Source organism: Anolis sagrei, chromosome 5, assembly GCF_037176765.1.
Source record: "Anolis sagrei isolate rAnoSag1 chromosome 5, rAnoSag1.mat, whole genome shotgun sequence".
Lineage (NCBI taxonomy): Eukaryota > Metazoa > Chordata > Lepidosauria > Squamata > Dactyloidae > Anolis > Anolis sagrei.
This window is the reverse complement of record NC_090025.1, coordinates 15,208,401-15,229,266: the sequence shown is the minus strand read 5'-3', so window position 1 is coordinate 15,229,266 and position 20,866 is coordinate 15,208,401. Positions and strand designations below refer to the sequence as shown.

The following is a 20,866-nucleotide window of genomic DNA, read 5'->3' as shown; positions in this document are numbered from 1 at the left end:
AATGTTAGCCACTAGATTGGCTTTTTAGTTGTTATTGTATTAATTGAATGTTTTAACTATTGTGGTTATTGTTGTTATGTATTTTATCTGTTGAATTGTTGGCATTGAATTGTGCCGGTTGTAAGCCGTCCTGAGTCCCCCCTCGGGGGTTGAGAAGGGTGGGGTAGAAGTGCCCGAAATAAATAATAAATAAATAAATAGCATGTCCAAACTTCAGAGAAAAAGCATGGTCCTTGAATCAGAAAGAGATGCAAATGCTACAGAGTAGGATACGTCGATATCCTGCTCCTGAAGCAGGTGCCTGTGATTTTCATTCCTGTCACTCCTTCCCATCTTGAACTTTGCTCCACCACTTTTGCATAGAGAGCTCAGTCCTGCTGCTACTCCAAGCCTCCAGCAGTAATTCAATCTGATGGCTCGTCAAAGTAAAGAACAATCCCAGCAGTAGCAGCAAAACCTGAATCATTGAGCAGCTGGGACTCTTCACATGTCAACATAAAATTCTAATATAATGGGAGTTACGTGCTTGCTTAGTATTAAAGAGAAATACTTAAAACGTACATCATGGAGCCATACTTGGGAAGCATCAAATCCTGCTTAGTAACCAACATATAATTTTAGATGGATTTAATGCTGGCTACTTGGGATATGTCTGTGACTTAACTAAATGAGCAATTTGTATTCCCCTTTCCTTCTTTGTTAAGGGGAAGAAATTTTACAAGCCGAAACATAGTCCATATGGGCCATAATGTCTGTGGGATTCTGGGAATTGTAGTAAAAAGAAAAGTTTCCAAAACACTGCAGGCCACATTGGATAGCATAGAAATAAGGCAGAATTTGTTTTCTCTACAAGCCTTTGAAGTGCCAATGAAAGCTGCAATGCCAATTTGCTCAGAGAGAGCAGAGCGGATGATGTGGGTATACAGTTGGCAGTAGGAGTTTCCCAGTCCAGCTTCCAACACCCTGGAAAGTGACTGTTGATATCGTTTTTATCATGTCAGAAGCGACTTGGAAACTGCAAGTTACTTCTGTTGTGAGAGAATTGGCTGTCTACCATCTTATGGAAGGCTTCTCTCATGTCCCCGCATGGGAAGCTGGAGCTGACAGAGGGGAGCTCACCCCATCTTGCAGATTCGAACCACCAACCTTGAGGTCAGCAGTTCAGCCAGCACAAGGGTTTAACGCATTGAGCCACTGCAGCTCCTGCTGATATGCTAAACTTCTGCTTATCCCCATCATGGCCACCAAATGTGAAGGCCTTCTGTGGCATTGCTCTTGTGATTCTGTATTCATCCAGTCCCACCACTGGACAGCCCTACCTTTGAATAAGTGCTGCTACCACAAACACTTTGTGCTTAAACTCAGTAAACCCTTATGTCACATTCTCAGGGGAACAAGTGTATAATATGAAAATAATTCATTCAACAGAAGTTTAACATAAAGTTCAAGATTATGGTCAGTTGCAGCACATCTCAATAAACAAAGCCTCTGGCAACAATTGCTCCGTTTACGAAATCTTTTTACAACTACCTAGCTCTTTTCTTCCTCTTCCTCTGTTGAACTAGATTTTTCTCAAGCAACACTGACAGTTTAAGTCACATCAATTGCTTTCATTCTATAATGTAGGAAACTCTGGATGATCTCTCCCAGCAGCTTCATGTAGATGTTAAACAACATGGGGGACAATACTAAACCCTGTGGGATTTCACAGGACAAAGGCTGTGGGAATGAGCAGATGTCCCCCAACAACACCTGAGAACGGCCCTCCAGGAAGGACTGGAGTCACTGCAGCAGAGTTCCTCCAAGCCCCATATCTGTGAAGCATCTCAGAATACCGCTGAGACGTCCAAGAGACGTCCAGTTCTCTGCAAAGATCATCCACTAAGGTGACCAAGGCTGTTTCAGTTCCATGTCCTGGCCTAAAGCGAGACTGTGAGAGATCCAATTTCCTCCAAGAACACCTGGATCTGTGAGGCCACCACATGTTCCAGGACTTTGCCCAAAAAGGGGAGATTGGAAACTGGCCGAAAGTAGTCAACTGACTGGGATCCAGTAATGGCTATTTCAACAACTGGAATCTTGCCTTCTTGTAAGGAGGCATTAGCCACCACCTTCACCATCTCTGTCAAACCCTCTCTGGCTTCCTTTATCAGCCAGGATGGGCAGAGGTCCAGGATGTCTGTGGTTGCCCTTCCTTCTCCAAGGGTCTTGTCCACATCCTCGAACTACACTAATTGAAATTAATCCATTAAAATCAGACAAGCAGGTGGTGGTGTTACATCTTCATAGACTGTTGTTTACATGGTATCCAAGTTGAAACAGATCACAGTGACTGTATCCACAAAGAACCAAGCAAATGCTTCCCAGCGAGCTGCCAAATGGTCAGGGATCCCATCTTACAAGATGGGATTTAACAAATCTCTGACCGTTCAAAACAGCTCAATTGGATGGTTCCTTGTGGACGTAATGTCGGCTGCAATAAGAATACATTCATACATTTAACAACAACGAAACTAGACATCTTGGGCAAGGAGCTCTTGTGCATCACAAGACTACAAACCACAGTATCCCACAAGATGTAGTTACCGGAGTATCCCATCCAGTTGTTCCAATATAGGGGTAGGATACATTTGGACGATAACTCCTAGCATCCCAGCTGTGGTGGCTACAGCTGTAGGGAGCTGCAGTCCAACTATATCTGGAGCACTGTTATGTTTCCCCATCCTTGTACTAAATGATTGCTATCAGCTCCTAACATATGTGCTATTTTAAGATTCTGAACTCAAGAAACACATTGGCTCCTAATCAGTGGCCAAACTTTTTAAGGTCCAAAGCCAAACTCCCTAACCCCCCCCCCCCCCTTGCTGTAGATTTCCATTTCTGATCAAAACAAAACAAAAATCTTCTGCAAAGGCTGATCAGCTCCTCTCAACCTGATGCGACAAGCTATTTTCGTATTTATCCAAAACTGTTCAACTATTTATGACACAGACTGGATGCCAAGATTTCAGGACAGCTGTGACAGGTAGCTTGTATCTGCGTCTCTCCCCTGGCGATTCTGTCCTGCAGGGACTGATCAATAATACCTTGATCTCAGTTGCTTATTATTCCTCTCATTTAAAGGGGAAATAGAACCATTTATGGAAGCCAGTTTGATTTAAAAACAGGACTGGGCCATTGTTTTTTAAGGGTGTGTTGGAGGTGGAAAGTGAGCAAACAAGAGAAAGGGAGAACATTTCAGTTTCTTCAAGACGGTTGTTTTGCAATTCTCCTCTCCAGCCCGAGAGGAAGTTAAGAGCACAGATGCAAAGGACAGCAGAGGAAGGGAGGAGGGGAAGGGGCAAAGTGCAAAGCAAGGCAGGCTACGGAAGAGGGAAAAACAGGAAATCAGAGGCATGATGGATAACTGAAAAGGAAATCCACACACACACTTTGCCTAGAAATCTCATTACATGGCACTCTACATTTAATATTTTTAGAGCAATCACCTTCCACCATTCCCATCACTGGAAATAAATGTTTCCAGAAGAGAAGTTATGAGACATATAAGGTCTTTCAAACTGTCTGGATCCCAGTCATAGAGCAGTGTTTCTCAATCTGGGGGTCAGGACCCCTGGGGGGGTTGCAACGGGGTGTCAGAGGGGTTGCCAAAGACCACCAGAAAACATGGTATTTTCTGTTGGTCATGGGGGTTCTGTGTAGGAAATTTGACCCAATTCTATCATTGGTCGGGTTCAGAATGCTCTTTGATTGTAGGTGAACTATAAATCCCACCAACCACAACTCCCAAATGTCAAGGTCTGTTTCACCCAAACTCCACCAGGGAATTTTTTGGCATATTGAGTATTCATGCCAAGTTTGGTTTAATTAATTAATTTATAAATATTTATTTTAATTATTTATCGTATGATATTTATCGTATCAGAAGCAAACCAAGGGTACAATTGTAATGTATTTAAAAACACAAAGTTTAAAAATTTGGCATTATAGTAAATGTCCTTTGACCAACAGCTGACCACTTGGGAGTGCCTCTGATGTTGCTATACTGTTGCTATAAAGAGGTCCTCCATTGTGCATGTGGCAGGGCTCAGACTGCATTGTAATAGGTAGTCTGTGTTTTGCTCTTCTCCAGACTCCACTTTGAGGCTTCATTTCTTAAGTTTGGCTCTTCATCTCGTGGTGCCAGAGCGCAGTCTGTTCAGTGCCTTCCAAGTCACCTAGTCTCTCATTTGGTATCAGCCATGGCTTGAGGTTCTGGGTTTCTGCCTGCCACTTTTGGGCTCTCACTTGCTGAGATGTTCCTGCAAGTATCTCTGTAGATCTTAGGAAACTATTTCTTTATTTAAGGCATTGGCATGCTAATTGATATCTGAACAGGGGATGGGCTGGAGATGTCAATGCCTTGGTCCTTTCATTATTGACTGCTACTTCCCAGGGGTTGTCAGGTTAAACAGTATAATTTCTCCAGTGGTGTGGGGCATAAACATCCTGTGATAACGTGGCATGTCTCATTGTTCTGTCATGCGCTGGGCCTGTAAAGAAATTCCTTTAGGACAGGACGTGCAACCTTTGCCCAGCGGGAAGCCAGGGGGCCCAAAGAGAAGTTCTCAGAGGTTTTCCACCACAAATGATCTTCAGATGGCTTGTGAAGTATAACAAAGTTCTTTATTAATGAACAATCAATCAGAAACTTCTCTTGTCTTCAGTAAAATTAAACAAATGATTCCAGGCTTTTAGGCAACTGGTGAATTCCTAATCTTGCCCACGAAGGACAGGCAACTGTCTTCAATAATTTCTTCTTTAAAGGAAAATCCCTTTTTAACTTCTCTCAGGCTGACTGTAATCTAACCCTTACTGATGTGGGCCCCACTACCGGGTCGAACTGCGTCTCGAATGCCAAGTTGACCTACCAGTAAGGCAGTAGACTCTCCAGCTGGAGTTCTTTGGTCTTTAGGGCTGTTTTCCTGGAAATCTTTGGAGACTCTTAAGACTGTTTCCCCCCGGAAAGTCCTCAAAGCTTTGGGGAGGCTTCCCTGGAGTTTTCTGGTTTGCTCTTAAGACTGTTTCACCTTGGAAAGTCTTAAGGTTGAAGCTTTTATACAGGGGAAGCTTGCATATGTCCTGTACATTAGCTTTCCTTGCTGAGACTAACTAAAAAATGACCCCCTTCCCTTCCCAATTGCCCTGAGCAAGGGGCGGGACCAAACTTACCGATGATGGACAGGTGACTTGCCCTATGACTGCAACCAAAAGAAGCCACCTATCTGCAGAACCCCTGAAACCTAGGACTGCAATCAAACATTTAATACAAAGCAAATAAAGTTGGAGCTCCTGGTACAGCTGTACCAGAACACTCATTGAGTGCCGCATCCACTGATTTAGCATGGTGAGATGTGTTTCACACTAAGCATGCATTCAACAAGTTTGCTTTAGCCTATTATAAAAGTCAAGATACTGCCCTGTCCGTCAATTGAGTGCTCAATTTACAGCAACTAAATAAGCTGAAGACAAAGAGAGAAAGTGGAAGGAAAAGAGAGAAACTTGGATACTTTAGAAGTAATTAAAATTGGTATTACAGTGCATTAATCTGCAACATCCCTGACAAATTGGCACAGTTTGAGGGCTATGTAATGGCTCAAGTGCTGAGCATAGGGAGTCTTAGAGCAGAACCAGCAGAACAGTTCTCCAGATGTTGTTGCACTCCTACTTTCATTATACCTTACCATTCACCCTGCTATATTATCCACACCTTTGTTTAAAGAGCAGCTCTTATCTGACTACCTGGAGAAAGCAATAATACAAAAGCTGGAAATTAGACAGACTTACTCAACATCTCTTTCCACCTCCATTACTTTTAAAAGTTGAGTAAAATAATTAAGATTTCACGGGCATCTATTTTAATGCAATGTTTGTTTTGCTTTTGCTAATTGCCAGGAAGGGGGGGGGGGGGAATGCTGCAAAAGTGAGCCAGAGCCTAGGAGCAAATGGATCTAATCCAGGGATTTCTCTATAACAATGAGTGGGCGGAATTTAAAGCACACAGAGGCTGAACGGTTGTATTGTGGGGAAGGCAAGGCTTTGTATGCTGCTTTCATCAGCAGCCATGGGACTTGACAGAAAGAAAGAAAAAAAGGGAAAGTTGTGATGAGACCAGCCCAGCTTCAATTCCTACATGCTGTGTAAAAAAAAATCTTTTGTTGATTGAAGTGCCTCATTACGTTGCCTGAAAGGGCAAGTTGGCTTAAGACATGCACATGGTCCAATCCAGCTAGATCCCCACCCCACCAGTAATTGCTGGAATGGTGGAGAGATAGAAGCGCATTGTGCATTTTGCTGAGTAGCCCTTTTCATTTCACCCCCTGGCAAAAAGGCGGTCCTCAGATAGCCGCGGATGGTGGACGCAAGTGAATGCTGTGAGCGGGCGATGCTGCTCCAGCCACAAAAGGGTTTGCTTTCCTTGGCAAGCCTCCCAATTTTGACACATTAAGGCTCTGCCAGCCGCTTTTGTCCGTGACAAGTGACTCTGTGCAAGCAACACTGCCGCCTCTGTGGATGCTCCTTCTCCCATCATGTGCCTCAAATGACTGGTGTTTTCAGGCAAAAGTTGGCACGGCCTGTAAACTTATGCCACCCTGGGCAAAAATGGCTGTCTGCTTACAGAGAAGGCCCAAGCCTTTTTGTTGGAGCTTGCGTGCCATCCAACATTTCACAAATGAGAACTAGGACGCATGCAGCTAAGCAGCATCCAGAGTGAGGCCAAGATGGCTGGTTTATCAGTGAACAAGAACACAAAAGCTAGAAGAGGCTGCAGCAGTTTGCTTTGGCCTGAACATACCGGGCAGAGCACAATTATTTTCCCATTCCTCTCCCTTCCTTCTGCTGAGTTATTTAACTGTAAACTACTTTTGAGCTTTGTTTGCAGCAAATCAAGTAGAGTGAGTATAGAAGTGGAAAGGAAAGAGAGAAACTAGGGTTTTCACAAGGGACTGGAAAGATTGAACACGAAAAGTAACCAGGGACCTCATCACACTAGAGCAACATTTCTCAACTTTGGGGTCAGGACCCTTGGAGGGATTGTGAGGGAGGTGTCTGAGGGGGTCTCCAAAGACCGTCAGAAAACACAGTATTTTCTGTTGGTCATGTGCATTCTGTGTGGGAAGTTTGGCCCAATTCTATCGTTGGTGGGGTTCAGAATGTTCTTTGATTGTAGGTGAATTATAATCCCAGCAACAACAACTCCCAAATGTCACAAATGCTCAATATGTCCAAACTCCACCAGTGGTCACATTTGGGCATATTGAGTATTTGTGCCAAGTTTGGTCCAGATCCATCATCCTTTGAGTCCACAGTACTCCAAAACTCACACCCCACCAAAATTCTCCAGTATTTTCTGTTAGTCATGGGAGCTCTGTGTGCCAAGTTTGGTTCAATTCCATCATTGATGGAGTTCAGAATGCTCTTTGATTGTAGGTGAACTATAAATCCCAGCAACTGCAACTCCCAAATGACAAAATCACACACACACACACCCCAACCCCACCAGTGTTCAAATTTGGGCACATAGGGTATTTGTGCCAAATTTGGTCCAGTGAATGAAAATACCTCCTGCATATCAGATATTTACATTATCATTCATAAAAGTAGCAAAATGACAGTTATGAAGTAGCAACGAAAATAATTTGATGGTTGGAGGTCACCACAACATGGGGAACTGTATTAAGGGGTCATGGCATTAGGAAGGTTGAGAAATACTCTACTAGAGGATGGATCCGCTTTAAATCTGGAGAATTCTGCGACTTGTAGTTTAGGGGAAGGGCCTTTAAAATGCTCAGCCTGGGCCTCCCTAAACTACAAACTCGAGAATTCTGCAGGAGGCAGCAACCAGATTTAAAGTGGATCCATGCTCCAGTGTGATGAGGAATATGATCTTGGAGTAGAAAGTCAAACCAAATGTATACTTTTTTCTAGTCCTCTTCCTCCTCACTCCTTTCTCTAATAAACATGTTATGTGCTGTCCAAAATGCTTGCCAGACATCACCTGATCAGGTAATATAAACAGTACTTGATGAAATTCTGACATCTACACAACTATTAAAGTCTTCTCCAGTTTTCATTCCAGCAACCCCAGGTCTACAAAGAGCTATCCTCAGGAATAGGGATGGGTGATTTTGCAAGCTCAGATTTTTATAGTCTAATGATTTCAACAATCAGATTGAATCATACATCACTTGTTCTCTTCTCCCAATATTGCTGATTGTAAGAGAAATGCGAACATACATATTCATACTGTACATTAGATTAACCAAAAAGGCATAACATCAATTAGAAGTTGCATGTTCGGAGCCTGGTGTTTGCTAAACAACTTCCAGGCTCTACTGCCAAGCACTTTCTCTCCTGCCAGCAATGTTTCTCCTTTGTGTTACATCTGGCTCAGAGACGTGCCCCTGTCTGAATACGCATAGCTTCCACTAGTGTTCTTATTAGAGCAATTCCTAAAGCAAAATCTCATATGAATGTACTCCCAAGGCACCACCAGAATCAGGACAATGGCTTAAGTGACATTGCATTGCAGCATTAAAATACTGTAAAACCAACCTCTTTTCAATGCACAGGACTTTAATGGAGGCCACCTGAAATACAGTGATCCCTTGTTTGCTAGGGTTTGGTTCGAGGACCCTGATTAAGGCCTATTATATACAGTGGAATACCAAAATGGTTTCCTTTATATAACAGCAAAAGTTAAGCAAAAAAATATATAAGCTGTACCTGGTCACACGTTGCTGTGGCACAGTCTGGTTAAATGGGAAAGAAAGAAAATAGAAAGAGCTGGTTTCTAATATATGTAATTTCATAATCCTTGTGGGTATACAATATTTTTGTTGTTCCATTGTCTGTGAAATAATAAGAATGGTGCAAATAATAATACTGGCCTATATAAACTATCTTGCTTTTGAGCTGTGGTGTTGGAGGAAAGTTCTGAGAGTGCCTTGGACTGCGAGAAGATCCAACCAGTCTGCTCATTGGAGGGAAGGATACTAAGACAAAGTTGAAGTACTTTGGCCACATCATGAGGAGACAGCAAAGCCTAGAGAAGACAATTATGCTGGGGAAAATAGAAGGTAAAAGGAAGAGGGGTCGACCAAGGGCAAGATGGATGGATGGCATCCTTGAAGTGACTGGACTGACCTTGAAGGAGCTGGGGGTGGTGACGGCCGACAGGGAGCTCTGGCGTGGGCTGGTCCATGAGGTCACGAAGAGTCAGAGACGACTGAACGAAAGAACAACAATATAATCTATCTATATAATAACAATACTGGTGTATATAATAATGATAATAGTAACTATGATACTAGTTTATGTAATAATTTTTTTCTGTGTCAGGAGCGACTTGAGAAGCTGCAAGTCGCTTCTAGTGTGAGAGAATTGGCTGTCTGCAAGGATGTTGCCTAGGGGACACCCGGATGTTTTGATGTTTTACCACCTTTGTGGGAGGCTTCTCTCATGTCCACATATAGGGAGCTGGAGCTGACAGAGGGAGCTCATTCGCACTCTCCCCGGATTCGAACCTCTGACCTGTCGGTCTTCATTCCTCCCAGCACAAGGATTTAATCCATTGCATCAACGGGGACTGTAATAACAATCAGTGTGCTTTAGGGAAACCCTTTCCTTTCCTTCTCCCCTATCTATCTCTTCCCTTGCTACCATTCAATCCTTCCTTCTGAGCTTCCAGTCTTCCTGAAGGCACAGGTGTGAGGTGATGCTGGGCAAGGCTGGGTAGGGCATGATGCTATGGGAGCTCGGGGCTTGGGCTGGGCCTACGTCCTTGTCTGCCTCCTTCCCTCCCTCCCCTGGGCCCATGCCCCACCCCTTTCCCTGGCTTGGATTTCCCTACCTGCCCCACTGCCGCTTTTCCTCTCCTGGTTATGTTCTGGAGGGAGGCAGGCAGGCAGGCCGGCTCAGTGGGGGGCAACCAAGCTGTGGATCCCTCATGGTGGATCCAGCCCTGACAGGGTCACTTCACAATGTGTTGCTTGGATGTCCAGCAGATGGAGCTCTTTTTGATGCCAAGCATGTTTTTACCTGTCACAGGTGTGACATCTGTATAATAGTAGGTATATGGATACATAAAAACATTCACATGTTCAAATGTTCCGTTGTGTCCAAATTTTGAAGCAATCGGTGAAATATTTTGTGAGATTTGAGGTCATTCACAAACTGACATTTACATTTTTATTTATATAAATTATATGGGGAGTATTTTAATGCCATGGATTGTTGAATCTGTGGATGCAGAATCTTTTGATATGGAGGGCTGACTGTTCTCAAATTCTTGCTTCCTGAGACAATTATCGGATGATAACTATCTGATATAAAACACAGTCACCACAGTCTTCCTTTAGAGAGCTCCGCTCCTTAGGAGGAGTGACCTGGTTTTGCCTAGAACAGTGTTTCTCGACCTGGGGGTCGGGACCCCTAGGGGGGTCGCAAGGGTGTTTCAGAGGGGTCGCCAAAGACCATCAGAAAAAAAACAGATTTCTGATGCTTAGGGACCCCTTTGGAAGACAAGACTTAAGATCTCTCTGCCTGCCCTTCTCTTCCTTTTTTGTGTTGGTGAACTACAACTCCCAAAATTCAAAAACAGCCCCCCACCAACCCCACCAGTATTCAGTGTTGGCCATGTAGGTAGTGTGCCAAGTTTGGTACAGATCCATTGTGGGCTGTGTTCAGAGTGCTCTTTGATTGTTGGTGAACTATAAAGCCCAACAACTACAACTCCCAAAGGTCCAGGTCTATTTTCCCCAAACTTCAGCAGTGTTCACAACTGAGCATATTGAGAATTCGTGCCAAGTTTGGTTCAGATTCATCATTGTTTGAGTCCACAGTGCTCTCTGGAGAACTACAACTCAAGGTCAATGCCAACCAAATTCTTCCAGTATTTTCTGCTGGTCATGGAAGTTCTGTGTGCCAAGTTTGGGTCAATTTCATTGTTGGTGGAGTTCAGAATGCTCTTTGATTGTAGGTGAACTATAAATCCCAGCAACTACAACTCCCAAATGACAGAATAAATCCACTCAACTCCACCAGTATTCAAATTTGGGTGTATCAGGTATTTGTACCAAATTTGGTCCAGTGAATGAAAATACATCTTGAATATCAGATGTTTACATTACGATTCATAACAGCAGCAAAATTACAGATATGAAGTAGCAACGAAAATAATGTTATGGTTTGGGGGTCACCACAACATGAGGAACTGTATTATGGGGTCACGGCATTAAGAAGGTTGAGAACCACTGGCCTAGAAGGTGCCGCATTTACTAACAGTACTTTAACGTTAATATTAAGTTTTCAATTCTGTGTTGAGTATTACAAGGAACTTTCATTCCAAAGAAAATATACGAGTTGTCATCATAACACTGACTATCCATCTAGGAGACAGAAAAAAGTTCTGGCATTGTTTAGGGCATTAACATCCATGCTCGTGACCCAAGGAAAACATTTTCAGCTAGGAAGAACAAAATCATAAGGCATCCATGTCATGTGACATGTTCACATACAATTCTTTTTTTTTTTACCCCAAAATTTTGTTTATACATTCGACACAATACGAGCTGGAAAGCAAGTTACACACTTCAAAAGCAATGTATCAAGAGCAAAACTATTAGTGCAACAAGTAACTGTTTATAGTTATCTTCAAAAGCTATTTGTAGCAGCATCTAAGTGACCGTTTGACAGATGGTTTCCAAATTTTACACCATTCTCCCACCAATTCTAAACTGGGATTTTTTTTATCCTCAAGAAAGTAGCAGAAAGCAAAGGAAAAGTAAAGAGCAGTAAGCCAAGTTCTTTCCCTCCGTGAAAAGTTTTGTGGGACATATTTACTTCCAATGGCAAGGTAGAAAAGTAGTGTTTCAGTGGGAAGACTAGGATGAACTGTTCTCCCAGTACACAACACTTGACCCTTCACACACATTGGTTTTAATTTTGTGGATTTGATTGTTTGTGGATTTTATTTATATGAACTTTCTAAGAACCTCTAGGTTCTGCAGCAAAACTCTATGGGCAACTTCCATCACAATTTGATTTTCTCCCAGATTAAAAACACAGCTCGGCGGGTTAAACCACTGAGCCACTGAACTTGCTGACTGAAAAGTTGGTGTTTCAAATCTGGGGAGCGGGGTGAGCTCCCACTGTTAGCCCCAACTTCTACCAACCTAGCAGTTCGAAAACATGCAAATGTGAGTAGATCAATAGGTACAACTTTGGTGGGAAAGTAACAGCGCTCCATGCAGTTATGCCAGCCACATGACCTTGGAGGCATCTATGGACGACGCTGGCTCTTCAACTTGGAAATGGAGATCAACACCACCCCTCAGAGTCGGACATGACTAGACTTAATGTCAAGGGGAAACCTTTACCTTGAAGCCCTCCGTGGTGCAGCAGGTTAAACCACTGAGCTGCTGAACTTGTGGACTGAAAGCTTGGTGATTCAAAGCTGGGGAGCAGGATGAGTTCCCACTGTTAGCCCCAGCTTCTGCCAACCTAGCAGTTCAAAAACATGCAAATGTGAGGAGATCAATAGGTGCTGCTTCAGCATGAAGGTAATGTAGTCATGGCTTAGAAATGGAGATGAGCACCACCTCCCAGAGTCAGACACGACTAGACTTAATGTCAAGGGGAAACTTTTTACCTTTACTTTTACAGATGTATGTTGGTGAGTGAAATGGTGTAGTTAGTTGCATTGCTTAGGCATGCTTATCTATGTATAAGCGTGTTATTTTTGTGTGTATTTTTCTGTTAACATTTAAATTAAGAAAAATGGCAAAAATAGTGTTTATGTTTACATTTTCTTCTTTTGCCAGGTCAGCAGACATGAAATATCTCCAGTCTCCAAATATAATTCTGGTTTTGTTTGCTTGTAAGAAGGAGCAGTCGGACATCAAGAGCCCAAAGTGGGAAAGGGGGAAATCACCACTTATGTTCCCCAAATGACTCAAATTGAGTAGGAAAAGCAGGGTTTTTTTTCTGTAAACACACCACCACCTGCTGGCAGTTTATAGAAGGAGCCTCTTGTCACCAAAATTGCTGCCAAAGATTCATTGAACACCAGCAGCAAAAATGAATTGTTTGCTGCTGACGCTTGCTCCAATTCCCATAGCCTGAAATGGTAATTGGAAGGGGAAAAACAAGGCCAGAAAGAATAAGAAGGAAGTTTCTAAAAGGCGAAAGAAGCAGAACTTCTTGGAAATTCCACCCTGCTGCTGTTTTCAACATTAACAATTCTGACCAAAAGTTTTGGCTGTCCCAGCTGCAGGAGAAGGAAGGAAGAAATGCAAAAGAGGGGAAAAAGAGAAGTTTAGCAAAAGCAGCTGCAACTTCTGCTATCTGTAAAAAAATAAAATGAAAGGGCATGAAGAAGGGGAATTTGGTAACAGGTCTTTTGTGGGAGAAGCTTAGCAACTCCCTCATCCACGGGCAGTGATCCAACAGGAAGGTCAGGGCTGCCAGCCCCATTGAAATGAACTGGAGCAAGGCAAGCTGTAGCCAAGCACCCTGGTTAGCCCTTGTCAGGCCTTCTCCCTTCCAGCTGGTGTTCTCCTCTGCATGGCAAACATTATTATCTAAGCTCAGAAGGAAAAGAGTGTCAACCTGGAGGACACTGCCCTCTGGTCTTCCCAGCTTCTTGGCAACCTAAGATTTAAAAAGCACTCTACACATGCTTGGTGGTGTTCTTCTGCAAGTGTCCCTGCTCTGAAACCTCAGCATTAGAGAGATACCATGCTCTGACTTATATGGACCCCAGCTCTTTCTTTTCTAAGCCTCTATGACTGGACGTAGGATAGACAGTTTTGCATTTCTTTGGGACTTTCCCTCATTGTCAGGTCATTTTTTCTACATTAAGAATTGGCCTCTTTACCAAAGTATTTGGACCCAGCTATCCACCAGTCCAGTGTTAGGGAACAGAGCTTGGAGAAGACTGGGTGTACATCTATTCCGTGGAATTAATACAGTTTGACATCGCTTTAACTCAAGCATGGACAGACTTCAGCCCTCCAGGTAGGCTGTTAGGAATTGTGGGAAATGAAGTCCAAAACCCCTGGAGTTTACCTATCACAGTATAAGTAGTATACATGGAATATGTATAATCGACATCCAGAATGGCCTGGTCTATGCGTTTGGATCATGTGATTTTAATGTTTTTATTATGGAGAATTTGTCCCATTGTATTTTATGCTTAGTCATATGTTGTTTGGTTTATGTATTTAAGGCATTGAATTTTGCCATTATTTTTGTAAACTGCTGTCCTGATACGGCTGTACCAGGAGCTCCAACTTTCTTTGCTTTGTATTAAATGTTTGCTTGCAGTCCAAGGTTTCAGGGGAACTTCAGAAGGGTGGCTTCCTTTGGATGCAGTCATAGGGCAAGTCACCTGTCCATCATCGTTAAGTTTTGGTTCTGCCGCTTGCTCAGGGCAATTGGAAAGGGAGCCATTTTTAGTTAGTCTCAGCAAGGAAAGCTAATGTACAGGACATGTGCAAGCTTCCCCTGTACAAAGGCTTCAACCCTTAAGACTTTCTGGGGCAAAACAATCTTAAGAGCATCCAAGACTTTCTGGGAAAAAAACAGTCTTAAGAGTCTCCAAAGATTTCAGGGGAAAAAGCCCTAAAGACCAAAGAACTCCAGCTGGAGAATATCTAAGCCTTTACTAGTAGGTCCACTCGGTGCTTCGAGATGCAGTTCGACCCGGTAGCGGAGCCCACATCAGTAAGGGTTAGATTACAGTCAGCCTGGGAGAAGTTAAAAATGGGATTTTCCATTTAAAGTAAAGAAAAAGTTATTGAAGACAGTTGCCTGTCCTTCGTGGGCAAGATTAGGAAGTCACCAGTTGCATAAAGCTTGGAAGCATTCGTTTAGCTTTACTGAAGACAAGAGAAGTTTCTGTTTGATTGTTCATTAATAAAGACTTTGTTATACTTCACAAGCCATCTAAAGATCATTTGTGGTGGAAAACCTCTGAGAACTTCTCCTTGGGCCCCCTGACTTCCTGCTGGGCAAAGGTTGCACATCCTGTTCTAAAGGAAATTCTTTACAGGCCCAGCGCGCGACAGAACAACCGCTCTGAGTTCCCCCAGGGGTAAGAAAAGTGGGATATAAATACTGTAAATAAATATAAATAAATAATAAATAAATAATCCAAAAAGCAATCATCCTATCTAGAGGATGTTGGGAAATACAGTCCAAAGTAGTGACTTTTTCCAAGCTCGGACTATATTATTGTGTTTTGACTTAGTACTTAGAATCCAGAACTCTTTATAACTTCACAAACACCATCGGAAAGGCTTAAAACTTTTGGTTTCAAAATAGCATCACCTGCAGTGCAGTTGGAATTTTTTTATTTCAAAAACAAATCCAAACAATTTGGGGAAAATAGCATTTCATTCCAATCATGTGCATTCCTAGAGAAACACTGGATCCATACAAAGTCATTTGTTTTTAATATTTCAGCAGACTCCAACCTCGCGGGCACTAACCGTTTCTGTAATGCCAGCAGATTTGGCCTGTACAATTTTTGAGCATGGATCCCATCCAAAATCACAGTGTGTGTTGAAATGAGTGTCATCGGTGGCCTGAAGGGATATGCTAAAATAAGCATCTGTTTGTTATGATGCCTAATGAGAAAGCAGTCAGAAGCATGGGGGCAATTTTACACTTGCTTAAACACTCAAAAGCTCCACCAACGAGAATTGTGGAGGGTAGCAAGAAAGAGTGCAGCTCTGTACTTCCGCTGAAGGGTCTCCGCATCAGTCATCTCCACCGCAAATCCTGAGCAACGTAGTCCCATAATCCCCAGACGTATCAGACTGCAAGGAAAACAAATGGGAAAAGCAATATTAAGAGGCACACTCCACTCAGAGAAAATAGTTTATCTCCAGAAAGAGATGCTGCAGAACTGTAAAGGCTGTGCTTCAGTACATTGCTTGCGACTCATTAAACTAATTAGGCTCCAGAGCAGGATGGAACTTGTATGATGTGCACGAGTTTGGCTGCCTAGCAATGCAAGACTGCTACAAAATACTTCATTCATCACACTAGAGCAGTGTTTCTCCACCTTCATAATGCCGCAGTCCCTTAATACGGTTCCTCATGTTGTGATGATCCCCAACCATAACATTATTTTTGTTGCTACTTCATAACTGTAATTTTGCTACTGTTATGAATCATCATGTAAATATCTGATACGCAGGATGTATTTTCATTCATTGGCCAAATCTGGCACAAATACCAAAGACGCCCAAATTTGAATACTGGTGGAGTTGGGGTGGGTGGGTTGATTTTGTCATTTGAGAGTTGTAGTTGCTGTGATTTATAGCTAACCTACAAAGAGCACTCCAATCTCCACCAATGATTGAATTGAACTAAACCTGACACACAGAACTGCCATGATCAACAGAAAATACTGGAAGGGTTTGATGGGGTTGGAGTTTTGGAGTTGTAGTTCACCTACATCTAGACAGCACTGTGGACTCAAACAATGATGAATCTGGACCAAACTTGGCACAAATATTCAATATGCCCAAATGTGAAGACTGGTGGAGTTTGAGGAAAATAGACCTTGACATTTGGGAGTTATAGTTGCTGGGATTATTGTTCACCTACAATGAAATAGTATTCTGAACCCCACCAATGAGAGAATTGGACCAAACTTCCCAAACAGAACCCCCATGACCAACAGAAAATACTGTGTTTTCTGATGATCTTTGGCGACCCCTCTGACACACACTCACAACCCCCCAGGGGCTCCGGCCCACAGGTTGAGAAACACTGCTCTAGAGCAGGGGTCTTCAAACCTTTTAAGCAGAGGGCCAGGTCACGGTCCTTCAAACTGTTGGAGGGCTGGATTATAATTTGAAAAACAATGAATTCCTATGCACACTGCACATATCTTATTTGTAATGCAAAAAACACTTTAAAACAATACAATAATTAAAATGAAGAACAATTTTAACAAATATAAACTTATTAGTATTTCAATTGGAACTGTGGACCTGCTTTTGCCTGATGAGATAGGGTTGTTGTTGTTGTTGTTGTTGTGTGCTTTCAAGTCATTTCAGACTTAGGTTGACCCTGAGCGAGGGCTGGCTAAATGACCTTGGAGAGCCGTATCTGACCCTCGGGCCTTAGTTTGAGGACCCCTGCTCTAGAGAATCCAGTTGCTGCCTCCTGCAGAATTCTGAGATTTGTAGTTTAGAGAGGAGCCTTTAACAGCCTCACTAAACTACAACCCCCAGAATTCTGCATGAAGTTGAAACCAGATTTTAAGTGGATTTATTCTTTAGTGTGATGGAGCAGTAAGAGAGTTGGGGAAAATGCAACCATTAGAAAATAAAAACAAGACACCTGGAAGGTGCCCAGAAAAGAGTAACCAAAATGGCCAAAGGTCTGGAAGCCAAGCCCTAAAAGAAGGAACTTAGGAAGCTGGGCATGTTCAGCTTGGAGAAAACAAGGATGAGATAGCTATGTCAGCCATGCTTAAATGGAGTAGAATATCATTCTCTGGAAGTTTTAAGCAGAGGCTGGATGATCATCTGTTGGGAATGCACTGATTTGGTGTTCCTTTATGGCAAGGATCCAACTAGATGGTCCTTGCGATCTTTTCCTACTCTCTGAAATATTTGAAAGTTTATAACATTGAGAAGGGGGCAAGTTTGTTGTCTGCTATTTTAGGACACAGAACAATAGATTCAAATCGTAGGAAAAGAGATCCCACCTAAACATTAGGAAGAACTTCCTAACAGAGTTGTTTGACAGAGCGTGGTAAATTTAAAGCAAATGTTGGATGGCCATCAGCCAGGAGTGCTTTGATTGTGAATTCCTGCGTGGTGGAATAGGATTGTATTTTTGATCCTTGTGATCTTTTCCAACTCTACAATTTTATCATTCTATCGCATATCCTCTTGTATACGTTGACTCTATGTGCAATTCAAGGTCAGGTTTTGGGGCCAAATTTATGAATGTTGTTATGATCCGTACATATGTTAAAGGTTATACTACAGAGAAAAGAAAACATTGCCACCATCTCTGAAGGCCAGCTGCCTGTGGCCACCACCACATGCCATTTCCCCACACAGGCATTCAAAAAGTTATTTTGCCATTTTATTTAGATAGAAAAAGGGATCGTTTCTTTTTTATATACAAAATTTAAGGCACAACTTTTATCCAAAAGGACCCATCCTTTCCTCTGAGTTGAGTGACACAAGTGGAAGGTAAGTCCGTCCTGGGAGAACCTGAAAGAAGCACAACTTCCTCTATTTAATTGGCGCTCCTTTTAGAGGAAGCACCAAAGAGTCATTGCCAGCAGGCAGGGACATCTAATTACCTCTCAACAAAAAGTTTGCCCCAGGCACAGTCAGGCCATTGTATGCTAATCAAGGTGGTCAGTTGAAACATTCACACCTAGCTCCAGCAGAGAAGAGTCCTTTGTCTCACCCTGGTCATTCCACAGATATATAAACCCTTTTTTTCCTAGTTCAGACAGACCTCACTACCTCTGAGGATGCTTGCCATAGATGCAGGTGAAACGTCAGGAGAGAATGCCTCTAGACCATGGCCATATAGTCTGAAAAAACCTACAACAACCCAGCCATTGCCACTGACATCTTCTCATCCATTGAGAAACACCAGAAACTGTGACATGTCAGAGAGATCAGAAGCTTTTCTTTGGCTTTCCCAAGATGGACAAAGCTGGATTGTTGTAGGTTTTTTTCGGGCTATATGACCATGTTCTAGAAGCATTCTCTCCCAACGTTTCGCCTGCATCTATGGCAAGCATCCTCAGAGGTTGTGAGGTCACTAGCTTAACCTCACAAACTCTAAGGATGCTTGCCATAGGATGCAGGCGAAACATCAGGAGAGAATGCCTCTAGAACATGGTCATATAGCCCGAAAAAACCTACAACAACCCAGTGATTCCAGCCATGAAAGCCTTCGACACTACAATGGACAAAGCTTTTGCCTTTGTCACTCTACTAAGAGAAAAGGATGCATCCTTCTTCATAAAAAGTTCATACTGCATTCCCTCATGCAGCAACCAGCCAGGCTTTGAAGCTGCAAGGCTATTCAATGCTAATCAAGGTGGCCAATTCCAACATTCAGACTTGCCTCTTTCTCCCACCCTGGACATAATTCCACAGGTATATAAACCTCACCTAGTTTCCAACAGACTCCTCAACCTCTGAGGATGCCTGCCATACATGTGGGTGAAATGTCAGGAGAGAATGCTTCTTGATCATGGCCTTACAGCCCGGAAAACTCACAGCAACTCACTGCATTTTCATCTTTTGCCATTCTCCTAAAGAGATGGTGATGGTTCCTTAATGTAAGTACTAGATCTTAAGAGTTAACGTCCAGTACTTTCACTAAACCATAGATTAGTTGACCCCGTTTTTTAAGGGGTTGATTTTTAATTCAAATTTCTAGGCTTATACATGAGTATATACGGTAGATTCCCCTAAAGCCAGCATGTAACAGTTGAGCATGTTTTGTACTTAACAGGATATCCTGAACTGGGTCTTCTGCAAACAATCGGACAGCAAATCTATTTCCCCAGACTGTATATTTAGAGAGTCTCAGGAAACCCCCAATTTTCCACTCAGACAAAAGTAAAATACATTGCTCAGTGTATGCACTCAGGGGAATTTCTGCACAGATTTTCTCTGCCTATAATCTTTATTATCTGCCCCTTTGCTGTTGTTAGAAAATCCAAATCCTTTTAAAATTGATATTTATATGTAAAATGGATTTACCGCCTCAAGCAAGCAGATGAAAATTGAAATATATCTGTTTTCTTTCAAGAGCCAGAGATCTACTTTTACAAAATAAAAACAGAAATTCTTAGGGAATTCTTGTGCACAGAGACACACTCCAGGCAAAAAAATTGCATATGTATCTAATACTGTCTGAGAATGGCACCAGAACTTGGAAAATAGCAGGGTCCATGGTGGCGAATCTGGTTAAACCATTGAGCAGCTGAACTTGCTGACCGGAAGGTTGGCAGTTTGAATCCGCGGGGTGGGGTGAGCTCCTGCTGTTAGCCCTAGCTCCTGCCAACCTAGCAGTTCGTAAACATGCAAATCAATAGGTACCTCCTCGGCAAGAAGGTAAATGGTGTTCCATGCAGTCATGTCAGCCACATGACCTAAAAAGTGTCTACAAACACCATGAGCAACACCCCCCAGAGCCAGAGATGAGCACCGCCTCCAGAGCCGGAGATGAAAGGTGAAGCCTTTGCTTTTGTCTGTGTGTTTGTCTGTGTATTTGTGTTTCATTGTTTCAAAGGCATTGGATGTTTTGTCAGAGGCTTTCATGGCCAGAATCACTGGGTTTTTGTAGGTTTTTTCGGGCTATATGGCCATGTTCTAGAGGCATTCTCTCCTGACGTTCAACCTGCATCTATGGCAAGCATCCTCAGAGGTACCTCACAACCTCTGAGGATGCTTGCCATAGATGCAGGTGAAACGTCAGGAGAGAATGCCTCTAGAACATGACCATATAGCCCGGAAAAACCTACAACAACCCATTGAATGTTTGTCTGTGTCTATGTATATGTATATGCCGGATTCTGTTGTGAGTCCCCTCGGGGAAATAGGGTGGAATAAAAATGTTGTTGTTGTTGTTACTATTATTATTATATAAAAGTTACTTTTTAGACTATAATCCACAGACAGCCTGATCTGTTGAGTGAGGAAATATTGGAACTTTCAAAAAAAGATTTCAATGTTGCTTCCCAAAAAGGAACATTTCCACGTTCTGGTCAGTATGAAGTATGATGCCAGGTTTGGCTACAGCAGGCAACAATCTTACATAA

The 20,866-nt window shown here is 42.7% G+C and overlaps 1 protein-coding gene across 2 annotated transcripts in view; it reads right to left on the bottom strand.

Moving 5' to 3' along the window:
- Positions 1-15,378: 15,378 nt before the first annotated feature.
- Positions 15,379-20,866, bottom strand: part of ANXA3 (annexin A3) — a 40,514-nt gene continuing 35,026 nt past the window's right edge. For both annotated transcript variants that reach the window (XM_060779352.2, XM_060779353.2), the window contains exon 13: positions 15,379-15,863. In XM_060779352.2, coding sequence (XP_060635335.2) covers positions 15,804-15,863 — 60 coding nt within the window. In that variant the 3' untranslated portion in view covers positions 15,379-15,803. The remainder of the gene's footprint in view (positions 15,864-20,866) is intronic.